General features: G+C 51.1%; 1 protein-coding gene across 1 annotated transcript; it reads left to right on the top strand.

Moving 5' to 3' along the window:
* The first annotated feature begins 316 nt into the window (after positions 1–316).
* Positions 317–9,837, top strand: DUSP5 (dual specificity phosphatase 5). Its single transcript, XM_075504569.1, has 4 exons — positions 317–897; positions 5,245–5,387; positions 6,845–7,064; positions 9,230–9,837. Exons 1-4 carry the CDS (start codon positions 501–503, stop codon positions 9,628–9,630), a joined length of 1,161 nt encoding a protein of 386 aa, XP_075360684.1. The 5' UTR covers positions 317–500; the 3' UTR covers positions 9,631–9,837.
* The last annotated feature ends 12,758 nt before the right edge of the window (positions 9,838–22,595 follow it).

Genomic DNA, 22,595 nt, shown 5'->3' with positions numbered 1-22,595 from the left:
GGGCCGATGAGTGGAGAATTTTTGCGGCGTTTTTCAGCTTCCTCTGCCTCCGAGCCTGACTAACGCTGCCTGCGCGGCCGCGGCCCCCGCCCGCGGCTGGGGAGGGAAGGGAAGGGAAGGGAAGGGAAGGAGGGCATCCGAGGGAGGGGATCCCCCGCCAGGGGGCGGCGCGCCGGGCGGCGCGGGGCGGGGGATGCCCATGTTTGGAAGGCGGGCGCGTCACTCCCCTTATATGGGCAGTGTCGTCAGCGCCCGGCCTCCCATTCATATAAATGCCCGGTGCCGGCGGCCGGGATTCCCTGCCCGGGCTCGGCGCGGTGCCGCGGTGCCTCCCTCCGTCCCTCCCTCCCTCCGCCCCGTCCCGTCGCCGCCGGCCGAGCCCCTGCGGCCCCGCGCTGCCCCGGGGCTCCCGCGCTAGCACCGGGACTCCCCAGCGGGCACCCTCCTGCCGCTCTCCCCGCTCCTGCCCCGGCTGCGGCGGGGCGCGACCCACGGCCGGCATGAAAGTCACGTCCCTCGACTGCCGCCAGCTGAGGAAGCTCCTGCGGAAGGAGCCCTCCCGCTGCCTGGTGCTGGACTGCCGGCCCTACCTGTCCTACTCGGCCTCCTGCCTCCGCGGCTCGCTCAACGTCAACCTCAACTCGGTGGTGATGCGGCGGGCCCGCGGCGGGGCCGTGCCGCTCCACTTCGTGGTGCCCGACGCGGCGGCCCGCGCCCGGCTGCTGCTGGGCGGCGGCGAGGGGGCGGCGGGGACCGGGCGGCTGGCGGCCGTGGTGGTGCTGGACCAGGGCACGGGGCACTGGCAGAAGCTGAAGAAGGACAGCACGGCCCAGATCGTCCTCAACGCCCTGCTCTCCAGCCTGCCGGAGGCCGGGGCCAGGGTCTGCTTCCTGAAAGGTGAGAGGCGCGGCGGGGAACGGGGGGGCAGGGGCGGGGGGCAGCGGCGCGGATCGACCCTCCAACCCTCCCCGGGCGGCGGCGGCCCCGCGGTGCTCCCGGCCCCTCTCCTCCGCCACCGCCGCCCCTTAGTTAACCTGATTATTGGTGGAGGGCAGGGAGGTAACGCCGGGATTTCGTTTCTTTTCCACCCACTGGAAATAAATCCCGGATAGACTCTGCGGGCTGAGCCCAAATGCCTTTCCGCTCACCCCCGCCGTGCGTTTAAGAGGCTGATGGAAAGCAAAGAATATTAGGGAAGGAGGGCAAAAGTTGCAGATTGTCAAAGGGAGAGGGGGACGAGAGAGATCGGGGCTGCGTGGAAAACAAAATCGACCCCGCGGGTGAGAGGAGAGCCGAGGCCACCGCTCCGCGCTCTCCGCCCGGTGACACGGGGCGGCCCGTGTTGGGCGACCAAAACCCGGGGATGGGTGCCCGCTCCTCCACCCGGGGCGGAGAGGTTTCTCTCTCCATCGGGCATATCGAGGCTGGGAAGGGAAACCCACAGCCGAAACTCCGGAGCTTGTCGGGGGACAGAAATACCTCCTCCCCTCACGTGTATTACAACCCTCTGATTGCGGTTCTTTGTTTTCCTTCCATGTAACCCGGGGATAATAAAACGATTAAAAAAATAGCAGCCCGCCCTTTCTCTGCCCTCCCATCCCTGCCTCCCCTCCATTTCTCCCGGCAGCGCCTTTGTCCTTTTGCCCTCTCTGTTTCCTCGGCCCCCCTTCCTCCCCCGTGCCTCCCCCCGGAGCGGGGCAGCGCCCGGCCGGGGACGCTCCCGCCCGCAGCCCCGCACACCCGGCTGCCGCGGCCGCGGGGCTCCCCGGAGCGGGGCCACGCCGAAGCGGGAGTTCCCAAAGAAGCCCCCTGAGGCCATAAATGGAGGAGAAAATCAGGCGATGTTTCTTTGAATACACTCTGCCCGTGTCCTTACCGGCCAGGGTTAATTCACTTTTATTAAGCCTTTTATCACACTAGATTTTGTCCTGATGTGCCCAGTTTGTGCCTGCTATAACGGACAGTGCCCGGAGGGCATCCCCGCCGGGGCAGAGGCACCTCCAGCCCGGGCATTGCCCGGTACCAAGGGGCAAGGAGACTCCCTGCGCGGTGTGCCACCACCCCGGCTCTGTCCGGGCACCGCCAGCCTGCCCTGGGCTCTGGCAGTCGCCCCAAAAGCACCGATTCCGCTGCTGCAGGGCAAGGACACACTTGCACTGTGTCTGGCCAGGCAAATCCTTGGGGACCCCATTAAAGTAGGGATGAAGAAACATCTCCAGGGTCACGCTGGGAAATCTGTGGCAAAGCAGGGGCTGAATTAAGCTCTGCTGACTCTCAGCCTGCTCGTTTAGCCACAAGATCGTCCTTCCTTCCTCATGTACCAGCCCCATGCTTTGAAGTGGTGACTGTGGCTGTGGGCAGTTTATCTGAGGTGGGGTTTTGATGTAGGCTTTGCTTTGTACCTTTCGTATATTGCAAAGTGTCTTCCCTTGAAAACCTGTCGATTTGAGGCTAAAAAGGTTCCCCCTTAGTGGATGAGAATGTTTCCTCCTTTTCCTGCTGCTGTTCCCCTTTGCTTTGCTAGAAGTGCTGTGGGTCGCAGGATCAGGCCCGTGAAGTCCGCAGCTCCGTTTCAGATCCGGTGTGGCCCAAGGAGCCAGTGACTCAGTGGGCAGCACTGCTGATTCACTGGGGCCACGGACCCCCAGGAAGCTGTTGTGGTCTGGGGGAAGATCTCTGGGACAGTGGGGATATAAATCATCCTGAGGCACTGGACACTGACCAGAAGAAAGAGTCCTTTGGGGGTCTGTAGCACCGACCTTGCAAATAACGGGCTGTAAAACCACCAGGAAAAAAAAACCCTTGAGGGTTCCCCCCTTATATTCCTGTTCTCCCTAGGTGTGGGGGAGCTGGGAGGAGGTGTTGGCTACTTAAGGGCTAAGGTGGTCTCATCTTGGAAGTCGCAGTGATGAGATAAAATATGAGCAGATAAGATAAGCATCCTGGGGATCCGGGCCCCAGGCAGGGCAGCTAGTGCAGAGCAATTGCACGCCAAGTTGCATGCTGGCCCCGTTCCTTCCCTCGCTTTCTGGCTTCTAGGGTTTGAGTGTGTCACATCTTTCGTCTGTGTAGGTGCAGTTTCATTCTGGGTGAGCTCAGCCCCAGCAGGGCAAGAGTGGTTGTGTGGTGGGGGGAGAAGAGCTTGCAGAAAGATAAAATAACGGATCCTCCCTTGATGCTGACGAGGATTCTATTATTTATTGATTAAAACCGAAGCGCAGCCTAGATCTCTCTGATGAGCAATCTAGTATTTGCAGAAATGACCTCAGGGAAGCTAGGTTGAGTGGGGAGGGGGAAGAGAGGAGATTGCTGGAGGACAGGATGAGAAGATGACTCACAGTAAGAATGGCCTGCAAATATCCTGATCCCCAAGGCTTGTAATTAACCATTCACCAGCTGCATGCACTAGTTGCCCCAGAGACATGAGACATGCATGTCTGTTTGAACACACAGGCTGATTTGGCTTGGGCAGACTTCTGTGTTCATTCAAGAGTAAAAACAACATGGGGCGTAAATGGGGATAATGGCTATTTATATAAACTGGACCTATTTTTCCTATGTGACAGCAGTGGTTGGGGGGCAGGGGGGAGATAGTCAGCTATACAAAACAAGAGGATTTAAAAGTCCACCCTATGAAGGGCAGTTGGAGATCAGGAAAGGAGAGGAGCCTGGAGAGCTGCTTGTGTTTGTTGGCTTTTCACACTGCAAGTTGTTAGGGATATCATTTTATCAACCCGGTTGTTGTGGATATCATTTTATCACACACACACACCCCCCTTCATGGTCTCCAGGGTCACTTGGCTGCTTGACCTGCTGCCTCGCGCTGTGAGCTCTGGGGTGAGCTGGCTGAATGTGGCTGGGGAGTAGGAGGAAAGGTGCAGGTGCTGAGTGCCAGTTGACTTGACTGCAAAGTCACCCTCCATCGTGGAAAACAGACTTTCATCACGTTCGGTGGGCTTTGGATCCTGCCGGCCGCTTGCAACACCACGAGGGCCCCACGGCGGGACTGAGTGGGCGACGGTAGCACGTCATGAATTTGAGCACACATCTGCTCAAACATTGCAAACAAATGAGACACCAGCGTTACGGGCCTGAAATGTCAGAGGTAGCTGTACCGGGCAGCCCTGGCAGCGAGGGCGGCGGGGGCCCTGCGGCTGCTCAGATCTTCAGATTCTTTGTTTCGAAGCCCTTCCTTGCACCGGGGCACCCACACCGACACTGCTTATCAGGGTGAAACAGTTGCAGGTGAATGAATTGCATGGGAGAGTTTGCTTTCTGAGGCTTGTTTACTTGAGGGCCACACTTCGAAGGATTATTGAATCTAGCTGTTTGAGAGCTCTCACTGTTCATTTTTGTTCTGAAAAAGCACAGGTGGCAGACACGTGGCACACCACTGACATTTCCAGGCTGCTTCTGCTACCCGACTTATTCACGTTCATTTTGGAGATCGTGTGCTTCTGTGCAGCATATTCCCAGCCTGGAAACAGGCAACGATTTAGCTGACGACAAACTTTGAGTAACAATGTAATAATAGGATTAATTCCTTTTCATTAGCAGCGCACTGAATGAAACAAATGCAGTACTTAACCATGTGGAATAGCTCATGTGGGGCTATTCAGTTGTCAAATGCTATCACAGGATTTCATTAAGTTTTATAGCTGTTATTTAATAGATTGGTTTCAGTGGGACTGTCTTCATTACCTTGCTGTCTTGTGCATTGTGGTGATTAATGACACAGTTGCAAGCATTCCCCTCTTGTGCTTACATCCATTCAAAAAATGCAAGTAAAACATTTCTTATGTTGTCACACCGTATATAGTAGTAACAGATTTAGAGAGGCTGACTACTGAGTCCAGAAATCTGTATCGCAAACGCTGGTTATAGTGCTCATATATAAAACCTGGGGGAGGGACTTTAGTCCTGGCTGTACTGGAGTTAATGGTTACTAGACTCAACAGAATTACATTTGCTAACAGTTTTAATCTGGATTCACCAGCTTTTGGCAAGTTAATAATTGTCAGCAGTATCAGAGGTTTTTCTTCAGGTGCCTGAAGCCTTTTAAACAAACCTGCTTCCCCAGGGGAGCACTATCCCTCAGTAACCCCTCGGGGCCCATTGCCGCGCACTATCCCACTGCATTGCAAGCACCCAAGCTTCATTTCTCCTCCACTTTAATTAAACCAGTTTTTGGAAACGCAAACATTCATGTTTCGTTTTTTTGTTTGTTTGTTTTCCCTTCCCTAGGGGGATACGAAACTTTTAACTCGCAATATCCCGAGTGCTGTGTGGATGGAAAACTCATTTCCCTGGAGAGGACCGAGGCGGAGAGAAACCTCGCCAGCCACTGTGAGAAGCAGAGTGCCAACCACAAACCCGCTTACGACCAGGTGTGTGTCACGGCCGCGGCAGGTGACCTTCCCCTTGGGCATTCTCCCTCCTGCCACTGGGCCCTGTTGGAGGCTGGCAGGGTGCCGGGGGCCCTCGTGCTGGCATGGGCTGTCAATAAGTTGTCGCAGCCCAGGTTGGCAGCCTGTGTGTTGAACACGATGCCCTGTGCGTGCTGCTGGTCAGCATCGCCTCCGCCTGGCTTCAAAATTTGGCTGCAGCAGGAGGAAAAAAACCCCGTCTAGCCCCAAAACTGTATTTGTGACCCGTCTGTATCACACAGCCAGGCAGCATGAGCCGTGAGCAGCTCACGCCTCCCCAGGAGACTTAGAACGGGCAGGGGAGAGGCTGCCAGGAGTGTCATTTTTCTGGCAGACGAAGGAGCACGCTTTGCCCGTGCCTCCTCTGAGACCCCAGGAGGGCTCCGGCGCTGGCGGAGCGGGGCTGGGGCCGTGGGGCCGTTTCTGAGAAGAGGCAGTGGCTCTTGAGAGCTGCCCTTGGGCGGGGGAGTGGGGTTTCCACGGGGGAAGTCGTTGCGCCCCCGCACCCGCCCAGCCTGGGGAATACGTGTGCTCCGAGATGTCACCCTGCGGTCGGGCTGCTTCCGCCGGGGCACGCGTTTCCTGGCGCTGGGGGGGAGCCCCCGGGCGATGGCCCTCTGCTCCCCCGGGAGCACCTCCCGCCCCAGGCTCCGTCCTGCCACCGCGGGCGGCTCCCAGCTGTCCCCAGTGCATGGGACCCACTGGGTGGGCAGCTCGCAGGGCTGGAAAGCTGGTTTCTCGCAGCTGGGGGCTGGCAGCAGCTCTTGTGCATCATGGAAAGTTACCTGCGATCTCCGAAACCCTTGTGTCAGGGGGTGGCTTTTTTCTTTCATGGTCTCGTCACCCCGCCTTTGCTTGCACTGAGGAAGGAGGAACCGAGATGACATCTCGGGGTGGGTGACGTGCTGGGTGCTGTGCCCCAGCGCGGTGGGGGGAGGATGGGGAGCCTTGCTGCAATTTTTGTGCTTTGCTCCACCTTTGGAGGTGTGAGCAGAGAGGCTGAGCCCTGGGCTGAGCTAGAGCAGCTTCTTCCTCCATCCTCCTCTTCCTCCCTGCTCGGGCATGGCTCCCTGCCTCGCCCGTATTTCGCTAAAACCTCAGAGGGAACGGGCCTCACATATGAAAGCACTTTGGGTGCATCCCGGGGGGCAGCACTTTAAAGAAAGCCAGAAGCATCCTGCACACGAGTGGGCTGGATCTGACTTTGTACCTCACAGACGTGGACAAAAAAATGAAAACCTTTTTCCTGCGTGGGCTTTGCCATCGCAGTGATTCACTGGCCGGCAGCACTGGGGTCCAAAAACGCCAGCGAGGGAGGGAGCGGGCACCCACGCAGGCTCCCTTGCCTCTCTTGGGTATCAGGACTCAAATACCCTTGAAAAGGAATTACATGCATGCTTCTCCTCCTTCTCTTCCAGGGTGGTCCAGTTGAAATCCTGCCTTTTCTCTACCTTGGTAGTGCCTATCACGCTTCCAAGTGCGAGTTTCTCGCCAACCTGCACATCACAGCCCTGCTCAACGTCTCCAGGAAAAGCTCGGAGTCCTTCAAAGACCAGTATTGCTACAAGTGGATCCCGGTGGAGGACAGTCACACGGCAGACATCAGCTCACACTTCCAGGAAGCCATCGACTTCATTGGTAGGTCCAAATTAACAAATTTCCAGATCTTCATGTCTTTTAAATTCATTTATTTTAAAATACATATTGGTGGGAAGGACACATTTTCTGTATGTTCCCATATGTCACAGCAAAAGTTTAAGCTCCCTCCCTTCCCCAGCATCTCTGCTGGCAGAGGGATTTCCACGAGGAAGGAAGGAAGAGGGACATTCAGAGCAAGGTCTCTGTCCTTCTCTCCAGGCTGGGAGGCTGAGGAAGGAAAATGCTTCCTCTTGACTGCTGTCAGGCAGATGAGGCGAGTGAGCTGGTTAGCTTCATTTTCTTTTCAAAGCAAGTGTAGATGTAACTTCAGCATGACAGGGAGCAAAGAAGTATGCCTGAATAACACCAAAGTCTATGGATTTTTGTAAAGGAAAAAGCTATAACACATTGGTTCCTTGGACTTGCATGCCAGACCCTGTAAAAGCAAGGTGAAGCAGAGTGAGCTTATTGCCTTGCTGTGCAGAGATATCCCAAAGCCAGGGTTTTAGAAACCCAGCGTCTGCCCTTGTTACAGAACTCTTTCCATTTCTCCTTTTGATGATGCCGGTATCTCACCCTTTAATCAAATACCCCAATGCAGAAACAATGAGGAGGCCTTTACAAAACTTTGGGCCATCCCCTCCCAAATCGTTCTGCGTTGGGCTGGGCAGGTGAGCGCACACCAGCCATGCCAGGTAGCGCAAGGGAGAGGCTCCTCCCTCAGGTTTAGTGGGATGGAGCAGCCTGAGCCTGGGTGGAGATGGTGTTGAAATCGGGGCTGTTGCTCTCCAGGAACGTTCAAGAGAAACAGAACAAAACCCCAGCTACAGACTCACTGGGCTCATTACTCAGCTGAGTGCAAGTCCTTCGACAGTGCAGGCAGAGTTACAAAAACCTGATCTGAGGGTGCCCTCTGAGCCCTTCCCCTTCCTGGTAAGGGACTTCTCACACCTTTCAGGGAAATGCTAGTTCACAGCACTCTTCTGTCTCATCCCCAACCCCTTCTGATAGTTGTTGAGTCACTTGGAAATTTCCCAGATTTTGAGGATGACTTTAGTTTTCACTTTCTTTTAAAATTGGGCATGTGGTGTAGATGCTGGGGATGACTCAAATCCATGCCTTCCTTATTTTGTGCAGTAGTTAAATATAACCGGTCGTGGTGGCACCAGTCCCCCGGCAGACAATCGAAGACAGGCAAATGATAACTTGCTCTGCTCTGTGTTGTTACACTGAGCACTACACTCAGCGCAGTTATCCATAAATTGGAGCTTGAACATATTGCTCAAGGCAGTAGAGCAGAGAACGTCTATTTTTGAACTGTATTTTTGTGTGGAAAGGGCTTATTTTAAGCACATTCTCTTTAATCTAATAACAATCATTGTGTTGTGTGAGTAACCACAGTGGCTCCTGTTGTGTAAAATGGGTGCTTTGCATAAGCCTTTTATATCCTGACTTAAGTCCAAGCATCCTTTAACCAGGCTGTAATTAGCAACTGCCTACCAGTCCTTGTGTGCTTTGTGGTGAGGCCCCAGGGAGTGAGCTCAGCCTCTCCACCCAAGGGCACCCACCAAGGGCTCAGCTCCTGGTACTGCCGTTTGCTGCTAACTGGCCAAGCAGGGAGTTAGGTTTGGATTTTAAAGAAAAGTCCTGTTTTTCTAGCAAAGCTGATGAGAGAAAGGCAGCCCTGCAGCTTTTGGAAGACCTGACGGTGGGAGGGCTGGCCAGGCTGGGCTTGGGTCAGCACTTTGAGCCACAGGCAGAGAAATGCAGGTGCAGCAGAGAAATGCAGGTACAGCAAGCGCAAGCCTTGCCCAGATACCTGATCTGTCTCACAATGCTCTGCAAAGTCAGATGTTCCAAAAGAGAAATAGGAACGTGGGAAGGAGACAGGGAAGGACTTTCCTAAAAAAATGCAGGAAAAACCAAATCAGGACCCACAGATTCTGAAACCAAGTGTCATCTGCAGCCTAGCTCCATCTCAGGCTGGGTTTTGTCCCCCTTCTCTTTTAATCTCCACGTTACCCTCAGTACCCAACAGAAGAGCAAGCCTCTCCTTGCTGGTGGACTGGCTGTGTGCATGCTCCACCTCCAGCACTGGGTGCGTGTCACAGTGTCCTCTCCATCCCCAATGACAACTGACACCTGCAATGAATTTTTTCCCCTAGATTATGTCAGACGAACGGGGGGCAAGATCCTGGTGCACTGCGAAGCGGGGATTTCACGCTCTCCCACCATCTGCATGGCATATCTCATGAAGACGAAGAAGCTCTGCCTGGAGGAAGCCTTCGATTACATCAAGCAGCGCCGGAGCCTGATTTCACCAAACTTTGGTTTCATGGGCCAGTTGCTACAATACGAGTCAGAGATCTTGTCTTCCGCTCCCAGCCCCCCCGTTGCCTCATGCAAAAGAGAAGCTGCATCTTTCTTTGCAGAAGAACTAACGTTAGGCAAAAACTTTGAAGGCTCATGTTTCGCCTTTCCTACCTCAGTGTTGAGTTCTGTGCCCATCCACTCTCCTGTCCACCAGCTGAAACTCAGCCCGATGACAGCATCTTCGTCCTGCTGAACACCCTGAGGAGACCTAAGCTGGTGCGGTCCTCTGATCCGAACTGTGACCCCAACAAGAACATTTCATGAACGTGCAATAGAGAAACCTCATTCACTTAGTCTCAGATGGAGTGGTTGTCGTGGGTCATAATTCCCATATGCTGTGACTGTAAGATGCAAGTGCTCTAAGTGTGGCAGGTTTTCTGAACTTTTATTGTCCTCTTTTTTTAAAAAAAAAAGAAAAAGTGCTTTTTTAGGTTTTTATCCACAGAGTGTGCACCCACTACTGTATTTCCAGATTCCTGGGGAGTGATGAGAAATCCATTTAGTATGTTCTCAGTTCCCATCTCCTCCCCTTCTTATTTTTGAAAAGACCCTTATTTAAAGTTTCAAGCAATAAACAGCAGCAGTGGGGAAGAAAGCAAAACGAAAAGCATCACCTTTGCAACTGCAGAGGTGGTGGGAGTGAATATTTGTTCTGCTTTTTCCCTGGCTTTCCTCCTCCCCTCTCCTGTGTCATGTTTCAGGGAGCAAAGGGCTGGGGTGGTGGGAGGGAGCTCCTTTCCCAGGACACTGTTGCACAACCAGGTGAAAAATCCTGTCTCCTGCTCCAGCCTCTGAAGTGTCAGGTATTGACCACAGTGTAACTGGATACCAAACCAGACCGTGGATCCATTCAGGTGTGGCATTTCCTGTACTTCTGCATTTGCCTTTGTACTGGATGTGCTTTTAACTGAAGCAGGGTACTTAACTGAAGCTATCAGGCTACCTGCTGAGCTACTATCCTCCCATCTGTTATTTAAGAACAACCCTAAAATACTTGAATGTCTCCACAATCCTCACCCGAGTTACTTCCCATCAGATAACACTGTAACTGCTGGATTTTACACCAAAAAAACCTGACAAGGTTGGCTGCAAGCCAACTCTTCCTCCATCCCTTCCCAAGTGTTCCCAATGTGTATCATGAGTGGTCAAGTGGTCTTGTTCAGTGTTACGTGGCTTGCTTAGCACATGTGGTCACCTCTAGCCAGCCTTTGTCCGTGAAAACTGGTTTCTCTCTCGCTCACATTGGCTTCTGCGTCTGCAGAGAGTTCAGAACGAGCGGGTCTGTCTGTTGACCTTTTCATTTTTTTTTTTAATATGTAATATGTATGGGAAATGGCAATAATTTCCAGGAGATCTCGTGAATGTGAAAGAAAACCTGCAATGGTTTTTATGGAGTGTAAAAAAAAAAAAAATAAAGGGGAAAAAAAATGCCAGGAAAAGAAAGCTGTTTGTTGTACTTGGAGTGAGCTGCAAAAGTGCTTTGGCAGAGCTCAGTGGCAGGAGAGGTCACCTGAGGAAAAGTTCCGTGGCCCAAAAGTGGTATAAGGATGTAGAAGAGGAGGGTAAGCATCACCAGGCTCTGTGCTCAAAGCCTCCAAGGTGCATCTCTACAGAGGGGAGAAGGTGAGGGGGAGGATTGTTTTAAACAGAATGACATGAGTCACGGTGGCGTCACTTCCCAGCGGCCAGGCAGGCACTTCTGTTTTGATTCACGCATGTTTTATATAAGACTTGCCATCTTGCTGAAGATGAAAATCTGAAGTAGGCACAGCCCCCACTTCCTTCCCGAGCACATGCCATGGGATGCTGCATGCCATGGGCCACCCATGAGCGTCACCCCAGGGACCAGGGCATGTGGGTAATGCTCATCTCTCTCATATCTTCACTTTTTTTAATGAAAAAAATTAATTTGAAGTGCCAGCATCTCTGAGCCATTTCCTACCCCTTCTCAGCTGGAAGTTTTTATGCTCTTTCTGGCTCATCACTGCAGCACATTTATGATCTGCATTTCCAAGTTATCGAGGTGAAAAATTCATGGTAGATGTCTGGGTGAGTTACAAAGCATCTGTGCCCTCTGAGGTTCATCCATTTGTACCATCCTCCCCTGGAGAAGCGAATCTCACAGGTGAGAAGCTGTCATTGGAGATGAGCCTTGGATTTCTTCCCTGTGTCAGGGGGACATGGCAGCAGCCCTGCCTGGGATCTGGGAAACCTGAACATGGGAACGGAACCAGCAGGTGGGGAGGTAAGGCAGGTGATCTAATAAGAGCAAATAAATTAATTTTCTAAGAGATCTGATTGCTCTGGAAACTGCTTTCTGGAAACCCATGGCCAGTTGCAGTGAAAATGCTTCTCAGCCCCCACAAGCCCCTCCAGAGCAGAAAGGCTGGTAGGCTCAGTGAGAGGGGCAGCATCCTGAGCACAGAGACCTACAACCTTGACAGAAACAGCAGCCAACAGCTCTCATTAAAACAGCATACATGCCCTCTGGGGGAATGACCAGCTTCATTTCTCAAGGATGGGGAAGCTGAAGCCCTCTGCAGAGCTGCTGATGTTTGCCATGGGAACCTGCAGAGCACCAGGCAGCAGGTTGAAGGGGTTAATGGAGGGACCGCTGGCCTTGGCAGATTTGACCACAGCAGCTGGAAAAGATCACAGGCCAGGCGGAGGAGCCAGGTATTTATCAGAGAGGGAAGGCAGCTGCTGTGGTTTTGGAGAGGGGCTCTGATCCTGGGCTTTAGCATAGTGTGTTGGTGGAATAGTGTTGGCAGGGGGAGATGCTGGGCTGGGATTCAGCAAGGATGGAGGGCCAGAGCCCGTGGGAGCTTGAAAAGGGGTTGTTGTCACGCCTGGGGATGGGAGCCTGAGGTTTGTGCTCCTGCCCAGGGCACCGTTCCCCTCTGCTTGGCTGGTCCCAAGCCACGTCTCCTCCCTTCAGGCTGAAGGCAGCTCCAGCATCTCAGGGCAGAGTGGGATGTAAATGCTGCCTCCTAGAGGGATGTGCTCCCATGGTTGTGCTGCTGCCTGCTTTGCTGTTTCACTACTAACCTAAGACCTCTGCCCCCAGCTCCTCCCTTGGCCAGCTTGGCAGATCCCGCCATTCTGAGGGGACATCACAGCCATCTGACCGCAGGCATCTGGGGTGAGAGTACGTGCTCTCCTCCCTCCCTGGCCATGCTGCTCCCACGGGCAGGGAGGAGCCGAGGACCCAAGCACCAATGTGTGAAGGTGAGTGTGACAAATCAGGATGGCACCTACCTGGGAGATGGGATGTGTGAGTTTGAACCTGCATGGGCAGGAACCCTGGTTCTCTGCCTCCAGACACCAGCACACAACAGCTACCTCCATCCTTAGGGAAAAGAACAGCTCTCTGACAGTGTTTTGTGGCTTGTGTGCTGAGCAAATTCACCAGATTGGGTAGGATGGAAGATTTAGGGCTTGGCTTTGTGTAGCTCACTCCTAGGGATGGAAGTCAGATCAGGCAGGTGCGTGGGTAATGTCGGAGCTGAAGGATGGGGACTGACAGTGATGGGGGCTGAACTGGCTGGTTCAATGTGCCTGTGTCCATCTGCCAGCTAAGCTTGGTGGAGGAGTAGGGATCTCAAAGACAAAGTTCTGATGGAAAGTAGAGACCTACGCAGCTGTAACAGCAAGGGGAAAGCTATAGCAGGATGCTTTCAGACATTAGAAAATGCAAGTGAGGGAAAGATGCCAGGAATGCTGTACCCTTAGGCAAAACTTTCACGAGAGCTTATCCCTTATGATACCTGAATCCAAAGAAGATGACAGGCAATGTCACAGAAAAGGGGATTTTGCAGGTTCTGCTGTCCATGGAATGGCTGGTTCAGGGCTGCCCTGGGATGTGAGCATCTCTCTCCATTGACACTCCTGATGGTGTATCCTTATGTCCTGGACTCCTTGGTGTCACTCAGAGGCTGTTTCAGATCCTGGTTGGAAGTGAAGAGGGCTTGTGACACATAGCTTTTGGTCCCTTGCTTTTAGGCTTGCAAAGAGCAGTCACGTTGCAAGCTTGAGTGCTGTTGCTCAGCCCCTGTCTCTGCTTTGCACAGGCTGCTTTTCATTTCTGCCTCCAAGACAAACAAACTCTTCAAAAAAACTGCCACAAAAAATACATGTCTTTACATGGTTGCAAATCAGATTGTGAAGAGATCTGGGGTGGGGGTGGATGGGTGGGTGTTGTCCTTAAGTGTCCCTATGTGTTCTTTTAGTCCATACCTTTCCTGGTGTGGTTTGCAGCCTGGCTTCTCCTGCTTCTCTGATTAAAGGACTTTCCAAAAGGCAGAAATTACATCCTGACCAGTAAAACCCAGGTAAAATTCACCTGCTCCATGGGGAGTTTATACTGAGGTGCCCATCCCTGGTCCCTGAGCAACACAAGGTAGGTAGCTCTTCTTAGCTTCTTGCCTGCTGGTGGCGAGCTTCTTTTTTCAGGAGACAAAGCGTGAATGAACAAGGTATTCTGCAGGCGTTTTTATTTGTATGCTAAAAACAACACTTGCCTTGCCGGGAAGTCAAAGGTCTAAATGTGCCTGTAACATGGCAAAAGTAAGTGAGGCTCCAGGCATAGTGAATTTGACCCTCCATCTCCACTTTTCACAGCTTCATGGTAACTGGAGAGGAGACGCTGCCAGCTCACTCTCTGGGGAGAAAAAGCCAGGAACCAATTTGCAGAGACACATAAATATGGAAGTAGGATTTTTTTTTTGGCGTGGGAGGTGTTACCAGTACCACACATTACGGTTCCTTGGCTTTATCACATCATAGGCTTTTACTGAGACATGAGTAAGTTCACTAAATAAGGAATATGAAAATAGCTTGTGAAATAGGTTGAGTCATCAGAGAAAATCAAATTAAGTTCTGACAGTGGGGCTTCAGTTGTAAAGTCTTACTTTGTTTTACCATTGCATTATAAACTATGGGGTCATTTCAATCTGTTTATTTCAGCTTCAAAATTCAAAGTACTCTAACATCTAAGTACGGCTTACCAAATAGGTTCATTTTTCTATTAGCAGCGGTGCTGCTTCACTAGGCACCTCGCCTATGAACACTTGCAGGGAATGTAAAGGTTACCAAGAGAAATGGCTTCTGTGGTTGTAGCTGAAATGCTCAGAACTTCTTCCAGCTTTGTCTAGTTATTAAAGAGGATTGATGGCCCCTAGATATCCCTTTCAAGTACTAGCCTACCCCATGGAAGTCACTGGCTGTTATTTGTAGCTCCTGGGAATCCTAGCAGGACCTGTTGTGCTAGGAGCTGTACAAACACCAAACCAACCCAGAAAGCCAGTAACTCCAGACCAGGAGTGACTGGGGTAGACAGAAAGGGAGGAAAAAGCACAAAGCCCAAAAGGGACAGCATTGCCCTAGGACTCTCACATTTCTGTCAGGGATTTTTTTGCCGACACCAGAATAGGACCCATGCTAGGGAGACCACGGGTGGAAAGCACCTCTAGGAGACAAGCATGCATGGGATCCACGGGACCTGTTGGGCGTGCTGTACATGAGCAGAAGTGGGAAACATCTGTAGTGTAAATCCTACAGCTACATGACACAGGGGTCCCTGCCCCAGCCCAGGCTCACTGCGGTCACGACTAGGATTTCAGGACAGGCAGCACACAAAGGTGTCTGATCTGCTGACTGTTAGATGCTCAGAAATAACAGGCAAACTGATAAAGACCTCAAACCCCTTTGATATAACCATTTTTCCAGACTTGGTTTTACTGAGCTACTCATGTTAGTAACGTTACTCACATGAGTAAGCGTTCACCAGACAAGGCTTAAGTCTCCCAAGTGAAGCAATAATGTAGTTTTTCCACGGGGTCTCTTTTTTGTGCGTGTGTGTGAACAGTGGTTTATTTCTGTCACACAGATACTCCATTTCTGAGACTCCTTTGTAAAGCAGACAGCGTTTGATAGTGAGTCATCTCTCATTATTAAATTGCCCATATATTGCAAGCTGCCTCCAGGCCCTAGTCCAAAGCCTATTGCCTTCAGTGGGGAGGACGGCTCCTGAACACAATGGGCTTCGGATCAGGCCCTGGATGAATCTTTATGTTAAATCTTTATTTTAAGGAACTGTTTGTTCCAATTGGAACTAAACTTGATGCTGCATTGAAATGGAATATGAGGTCTACAGGACTCAAACTGGAACGACAGGTATATCCTCTCTGCTCTAATGCCTCCAATCATGTTAAGTCAAGTTAACTGGAAAATCAATTGACACGAATTCCAGCATGACCATTAACCGCCACCCGGCTGAGCCCCAAGAGGCTGGCCAAGACGAAGCAGATTTCTAGCAGGGATGGAGCAGAACTGTGTGTGTTCACCTCCTAGAGATGCTTTCGACCCGCGGTCTCCCTAGCAATGTCCACGTTGCCCCAAGTAATTACTGTGGCTAACGGAGAGCCCGGGGGGTCAGGCAGTCTGGGATTGATTGTGGGCTCTGCCCGTGGCTTTCCAGGGCAAGCGATGCAGCTGCTCTGTACGCTCCTGCTGGCACAGTCACATTTGTCAAAAGCATAAAGGAAGTGAGTGAGACCTGGACTGACCGAGCTGACCAGATGGATCCCTTGAGTGTATCGTAAAGGATTGTAGCAGCAAAACTGTGTTTTCTGCAGCACAGCTCATTTCTCCTGCAGAGGATATTTCTGCTCTGTTGGTACAAAGCAGAGCTTTGCTGATGTGGCTTTGCTCACGCAAGAAGCATTTTGCTGCTAGAGTGGACCTGAATTTCTCTCTAAATGTTTCTTGCAGGCTTATCCGTATGTCTCTGCATTCTGCCTCGCATCAGGGATAATGATATCGATCTCGTTCTGAGAAAGGCATAAAGCTTTTTTCACATGTTTGCAACGCACATTAGACCCATGGACAAAGGCTATCCTAAGCACAAAATCTCGTTACTGTGATGTATTTATTGTACTGTGCTTGTGAGGCCATATGTTCCATATTACAAGAGAGAGTTTGTTGGGGTTTTTTTTTTTTTTGTTCCCCCCAGGATATAACGTTTTACTTAGTTAAAAACAAAACCATCCAGGCAGCGCTTTCAACCAACCACCGTGGGGCAGAGCAGCCGCTCTGCCAGGAAGCAGGCGATGGGAGCCCTGGGTGGGTGGCAAGAAATCTGTGTGCTACCGAGAGCTAAAGCATTGACATGGTTCAGCTTACTAAATCCAGCTGTGAAGAGCAGCTGGTTTTTTGGCAGTCAGCGTGACATATGCAGGCAGATACGCTTGAGAGAATTGATCAGGGGCCACCGGTGGGGAGAAGGGGAGGTTATGTTGTTCCCTGTGCTACTAAGTGCTAAAGTGGCTCCCGGCAGTTCTGATTACCAAACCCAGCTGCGAGGAGCTTTTCTGGACTTGAATGTGACATCTGATGGGGATACACCTCAGCCATGTGCGTGGGGAGGAAGGGGGAAGCACAAGGCTTCTCCATAACTGGCTACTGCCCTGCTCAAGGCTCTGGCTTGTGGGATCCCAGGGAAAGGTCCTCGGGACAAGTGGAGGATGTCTGCAGACAGCAGGGGAGGCTGCCAAGAGGCTTCAGACAGTGTTCCCATCTCGGTTTCTCAGTTTCTCTTCCCATTTCCCTCTCTTCAGCCCCCCTCCAGGAGGGAGCTGAGGACACCAGGGGAGACAGTGGGCCAGGGCAAGGGGAGATCATGTGGAATAAACAGCAAGACGCTTCGCTGGAGGGCTGGAAAAGATAAAAAAGATGCCCGTTATCTGGACCGAACTGTGAAAAGCTGCACCGGTGAAGCCTGCCAGCTTGGGTGTGATAAGAGAAGGATGTCCTGCTGCCCCTGGGCTCAGCCTGGGAAGAGCCTGAGAAATGGTGAGCGCTAATGCTGAGCGAGCGGGAGATCCAAGATAATCCCTGGGGTAGTGGTTTTAGTTTCCATAATAAAGCTGGAAGTTATCTTTGCTGTCCTTTGATCTTCAAAGGACAGGAGGAAATTTCACGCTTAGGGAAGGCCACCCGGTGTCAGGTGAAGTTGCTGCAGCTTGCGAAAGTCGGTCAGATGCCATAAGGCCAGCAGCTCACCTGCCTTAGTGTGAAAATGCCTCGCAGAAAGGAGTCTGCCTCTTCCTGGGGCTGGTTTTGGTGCCCCGGTTAGAAAATCACATTTGTTTGTGGATCCGGAGGCTGCAGACGGATGGCTCAAAGAGGGAGTAAAATCCAGGCAATGTGATTCTGATGCAATTCGTCAGTTTGGATGTGTATTACTTTGTTGGATTAATGCAGTCAGCCAAAATCATTATTTTTGTTCTAACCTAATTACAAATTTACCGCAGCCACCTCCTTCCAGGATGCTAATGAGGAGCAGAGGCAGGAGGAAAGGGATTTTTCAGTATTTCAGGACACTCTGTGGAAGTCAGATGACCTGTCAGGCATCTCTGTCAACGTAATTTTGTTTCTACCAGCCACAAATACTGAAAAAGCTGCCCCGAAAGGAGGCGGCACGGGTCACAGACCTACGCGAGCTCCCTGTCCTTTGCCCTGCAGCCCGGCTCACCACGCATGCTGAGCGCAGACATTCAGCCACTTCTCTGCATCCACCCGCCGATTTCCTCAGGGAGTCTCTGTGGCCCTCGGTTAGTCTGGGTCCTGGCACTGCTGGGAACGGGTTGCAAAATAACCCTTTGGTCAATGATATCATCCAACCAGCAACACCTCCGGGGCTGGGACAGGCACCGCCGCTTCCCCTCGGTCTCTCACCCACTCTTTCATAACAGCAAATAATCAGCCTTTCTGCGGATGCAACTTCAGAGCAAGCAGCCAGTCCCGCAGATGGGATGCATATATTTATGTCTGCGTGGCTCTCTTACTGCCAAGATCACGTTTACTGCTCGCTTGAACACAAGGAGATTCTTTGGAAGTAAAATTGACTGTTGTTAATTCACCTCCTGATCTCCCAGGCTCGCACTGCTGTCGGAGCTGGCCATCTTCCACCTGGTGTTTGGAATTAGGCAGGTCTTCAGAGATCACCCTTGCTTATGATTTATTTTGATGAGAACCAGTTGATCCTGTCCTCCCAGGGCTGTCCCTGAGCCCTGCTGGTGAATGGGCAGGTACCCCCGCTTGGGAATGTCACGCAGCCCCCCAGAAGCAGCCACCCCCTGCCCCAATGCCGGTGAGCTGGTGCGGACCCAGCCCCGCTCCCGGGCAGCCCACACCGAAGCCAAGGGGTGCTGTGGGCTACCACCCTTGCTGCTGGGGCAGCCACCAGGTGCAATGGCTCTGCGGGGTCCAGTGTCCCCAAGTTGCTTCTCCTTCACACCTGACCCACCCAAAACCAGGTCTGGGGGTGCATCTGGGGGTGCCCTCCAGCTCGGCTGACCCCATAAACAGTCCGCTGCGGGGCTCTTCCCTTGTCTGGGGATTAAAAAAATGCAGAGCAATACTTTCTTGCACAAAATTTCCAAATGCAACAAAGCTCTTTGTTGCATCAGAGCAAAGAAAAACATAGCTGGTTTCCACCCTTTGGCAGGATGCGGTCCCTCTCGCCCCACGGCGGGAGCTGGCCAAGCCCACGCCGCCTGCCGGCAGAGCTCCCGGCACGGCCCCGCCGCGGCACCCGGGTGTGTAATTCATTTCGTGTATGTGTGATGGCTTGCTTTATAAAATTAGCGAACCAAGTGAAATTAATTCAACCACAACCACATTTTATTCATAGAGAGGCTTGGCTGGAAGACGATGAGCAGAACAACTGCTTTCCCTTAATAAACCTGTGGCAGATTAATTCATAATAAAATACATCTTTTTTAAAAGGGACTTTTTCCTATTGTTCATTTTATGCCATTGTTTTACCCTGCCACTCTCTTCTTGATAAGCATGTCTGTTCGCTTTCTTAGAATGTTGCTGGATTAATGGGTTTATGGATGAATACTTAACAGTCAACAATAATTATTTACCTTTACAGATTCAAAGGATCATAAAGATCAAGAGAAACTTTTTCTTTATTTTTGAAAAGAAACTGCCTGACTGTTTTGGGTTGTTTAAAGTGAATAGAAAGAGAGCTGGAAAAGAAAAAGCAAAAAAAGACTCCGGTGCTTTTCATGGTCGGCAGAGCACCCACCGTGAGGAAATAACGGGAGAGCTTGGCAGGTCTCCTGGGGCTTGGCAGGACGGCTGCCCTTCCAGCCCCAGCAGCTTATGAAACGCACGGCAGCCGCCTCGTGAAGAAGAGCTAATGATCTGCACGCAGTGCCGGGCAGCGGAGGCATACGGCTACCCACTGCCTGGCTGCCTCAAGAGCGACTGAGTAGCTACCGCTCTGCTCTCCTCCTCTGACAGGAGCTTAGGCCAGCAGCACCGGGTCGCTCCCAAATCACAGGAACAAGTGCCGTTATCACCACTGATTGCACTTTTGCACTTTGTATATAGGTATATAGATGCCTCATGGCATATCATCCCCGGCACCCCTCGGGGCCCACTGCGGCTGCGGGCAGGGACCGGGGGTGTCCACTGCCTGCCGCAACATAGGCACCAGAGACAAAAAAGAGCAAGAAAAGGGTCTGTGGGTTGTGGGAACGGGTGCCCACCATTGCAACACAGATCTCACTGACTAACGCTGTGCAGCCAGCATCTGAACCTGTAATTACATCCACCCCTTATCAAACAGAGCTTTTTAAGGGTCTTGCAGGCTTAGGGCTTCCTCTTCTAAGTTTTTGGACAGTGTCTTTGACAGTTGCTCACTGGCAAAGATAGAGGCATTTCTGCAGGTTTTGATGAGGGGTCAGACTCTTGCATTGCAAGGCACAGGGGCGACTACAGGGCTTGAGAGCAAAAGAGCTTGGTAACTTTGCTCAAGAGAAAAAGTTTGCTTGGAAAGGAAACCAATGTGGGCCTGGTTTGCATGTTTTTCAGAATAAGTGCTCCTGGTTCCTCGAAAGCCTGGTGGGTTGAGCGCACTGAGACCAATGTGCATGTCTAGATGTGTTGAGAAAGGGCTGGTTTCTCTCACTTCACCTGCTAGAATCTTCACTGAATTCAAAGGCGAGAGAAAGATGCGCTATGGCCTTGCTGTCTTAGGATTCGTGCTTGGCCTGAGTAGTTTAGGAGGAGAGGTATTCTTGGCTGTCCCACAGTTTCCCTGCTTGACCTTGGGCAAGATAGTTTCTCACTGCTTTTATTTCACAAGCTGATATTAGAATATCAGAATATCTGGTCGTATGTTCAGAGTGCCATTAAACACCAGTTTCTGCAGGTCTAACCAAAGCCCAGGTCCCTGGCTTGCTCCTGAGATTCCGTTGTGACACCAACACGAAGGGGAAGTGTGCCCAGCAGCGCTCTGCCTCCCCTGCCACTTGCTACCGACTTCAAGTGATGAAGCACAAGTGATTGATGTTGTGATGAGCCTACTGATTTCTACAGTCATTTAAAAACGGCAGTAAGTACCTCAGTGATTGCAGCCATTCATGAATGAAAGCAGTCTATACACATGTTGGTTCACGACTGAAAGCGGTAATAGAAGAGGTTAATAATACACTTAAAATGCCTTTTTTTCCCCCACAATACGTTTAGCATTTTTTTTCTAAGAGAAATTTTACTATCTGAGAAGAGAAAAAAAATTACTACGGACTTGAAATCCCATCTATATGTTCCCATCAAGCTTCATGAAAGAAATGCATGACGTATTTTTATGCCGATGAAGCCTAGATGAATTAAAGCAGTGTTCCCACTTTCTCCTTTCTAATGCTACTGTTTAATTCTAGCGTATTTATAAATAAACTTTGCTTTCCGGGGCATAGAAAAAAGCTTTGCAGCACCTACTGAAACGAGGTGAACTCCACGCGTAGCAAGCACTGTTTATATGTTTGCAGGTTCTGAATAAAGTGTGGGGTTTTAGTAGCTTCCAGCTTTCTGCACTCCTGCATCCATGGCAGCTTGACAGAATAAAAATGACACGTATCGCCCTTGGGTTGGGTGCATATTTTCAGCCTGGACTACAAACCCAAAAGAATAACAAAAAATACACCACCTACACCACCCCACCCCTCCACTCCTTCAAATACAAATCTCTGAAAGCTATGTGACAAAACGTGTATGCAGGCGTCTAGAAATGTATTTGAAACACTCTTTGAACTAGACAATCATTTGCCACTTACTCCTTAATGAATACAGTTGCTATTTTTGCAAGCACGTCACACCGGTGGGAGTGTTTTGAAAGGGTTAAATCCCTGACAATCCCAGACTAAGACCTTACTGTGATACATAGACTTGCATTTTTTTAGTTTCATTTGCATCCTTGTTCTCTTTTGTTCTCTTCCCCTTTTACTTACCTGCTGAGCAGAGTTGATGATAGGACATTTCCTGTAACTTCTTACCTGATAGGACTAAACAGGCCTTGAGCAAGCTCGTTAGGCTTCCTAATTAAATCACTGATAACAGGAACTCAGGACGTTTGTGCCGAAGATAAGCACCAAAGAACTAGTTTAAATCGACCCCCTTGTAACATTCCGAGGCCGAAGGACTGATGAGCCAATTCAGTGACTATATATGGACACAGGAAGCCCAAAGTTCAACTAGTGGACAACGTGAGGAAGACTATGGAAGACCACCGGGAGGGTGAAAAGACCCTAACCCTAATTTTACTGCGCATGCTTGGACTATGTAAATGAATTCCGGGAACTCATCACCATAAAACTGCCCTTTTCAGGAAATCTGATGAATATGTATGATTTTTCTGTATATGAACTGATGTGTTGTGCTAACCTGGTGGAGCACTTGTGGCGGAGCGATCCCCAGTGCTGCCCAGCGCTGCAATAAAGAATACCTGCTTAATAGTCATCCCGGCTATTGAGTCCTGATTTCGGCTTTTCACGGCAACAGTTTGTTGATGAAATATCAGTGAGCTATGATTTTATTCCTCCGAATAAATATAACCCGGTGTCTGTGCACATCTGTACACACACATAAGTCATCTCCAAACTGCAGGAGTACGCTGTATATCCAAAGTCCTCAAGAGGGAATGAACACCTGGAGATAAAAAAGATCCCGGGTCCTTATTTGTGCCTGTTCATAATACAGAGGGTGATGCACTTCTTGGTACACCACAGCAGCAAGCTGCTGGGTTGCCAGGTTGTGGGATCTCAGCTCTTAGAGCTTTGACTCGAGCCACGGTTTTCAAGAGGAGTC

The sequence above is a fragment of the Mycteria americana genome, chromosome 6, assembly GCF_035582795.1.
Source record: "Mycteria americana isolate JAX WOST 10 ecotype Jacksonville Zoo and Gardens chromosome 6, USCA_MyAme_1.0, whole genome shotgun sequence".
Lineage (NCBI taxonomy): Eukaryota > Metazoa > Chordata > Aves > Ciconiiformes > Ciconiidae > Mycteria > Mycteria americana.
Note: the sequence above shows the minus strand (reverse complement) of the source record. Positions and strands in the feature narration are given on the sequence as shown.

Excerpts from the sequence above, each read along its gene's own strand:
- DUSP5 (XM_075504569.1), top strand. The coding sequence starts at position 501 with ATGAAAGTCACGTCCCTCGACTGCCGCCAGCTGAGGAAGCTCCTGCGG. Across the intron at positions 898-5,244 it reads CAGGGTCTGCTTCCTGAAAG|GGGGATACGAAACTTTTAAC; the intron begins GTGAGAGGCGCG and ends TCCCTTCCCTAG. Across the intron at positions 7,065-9,229 it reads GGAAGCCATCGACTTCATTG|ATTATGTCAGACGAACGGGG; the intron begins GTAGGTCCAAAT and ends TTTTTCCCCTAG.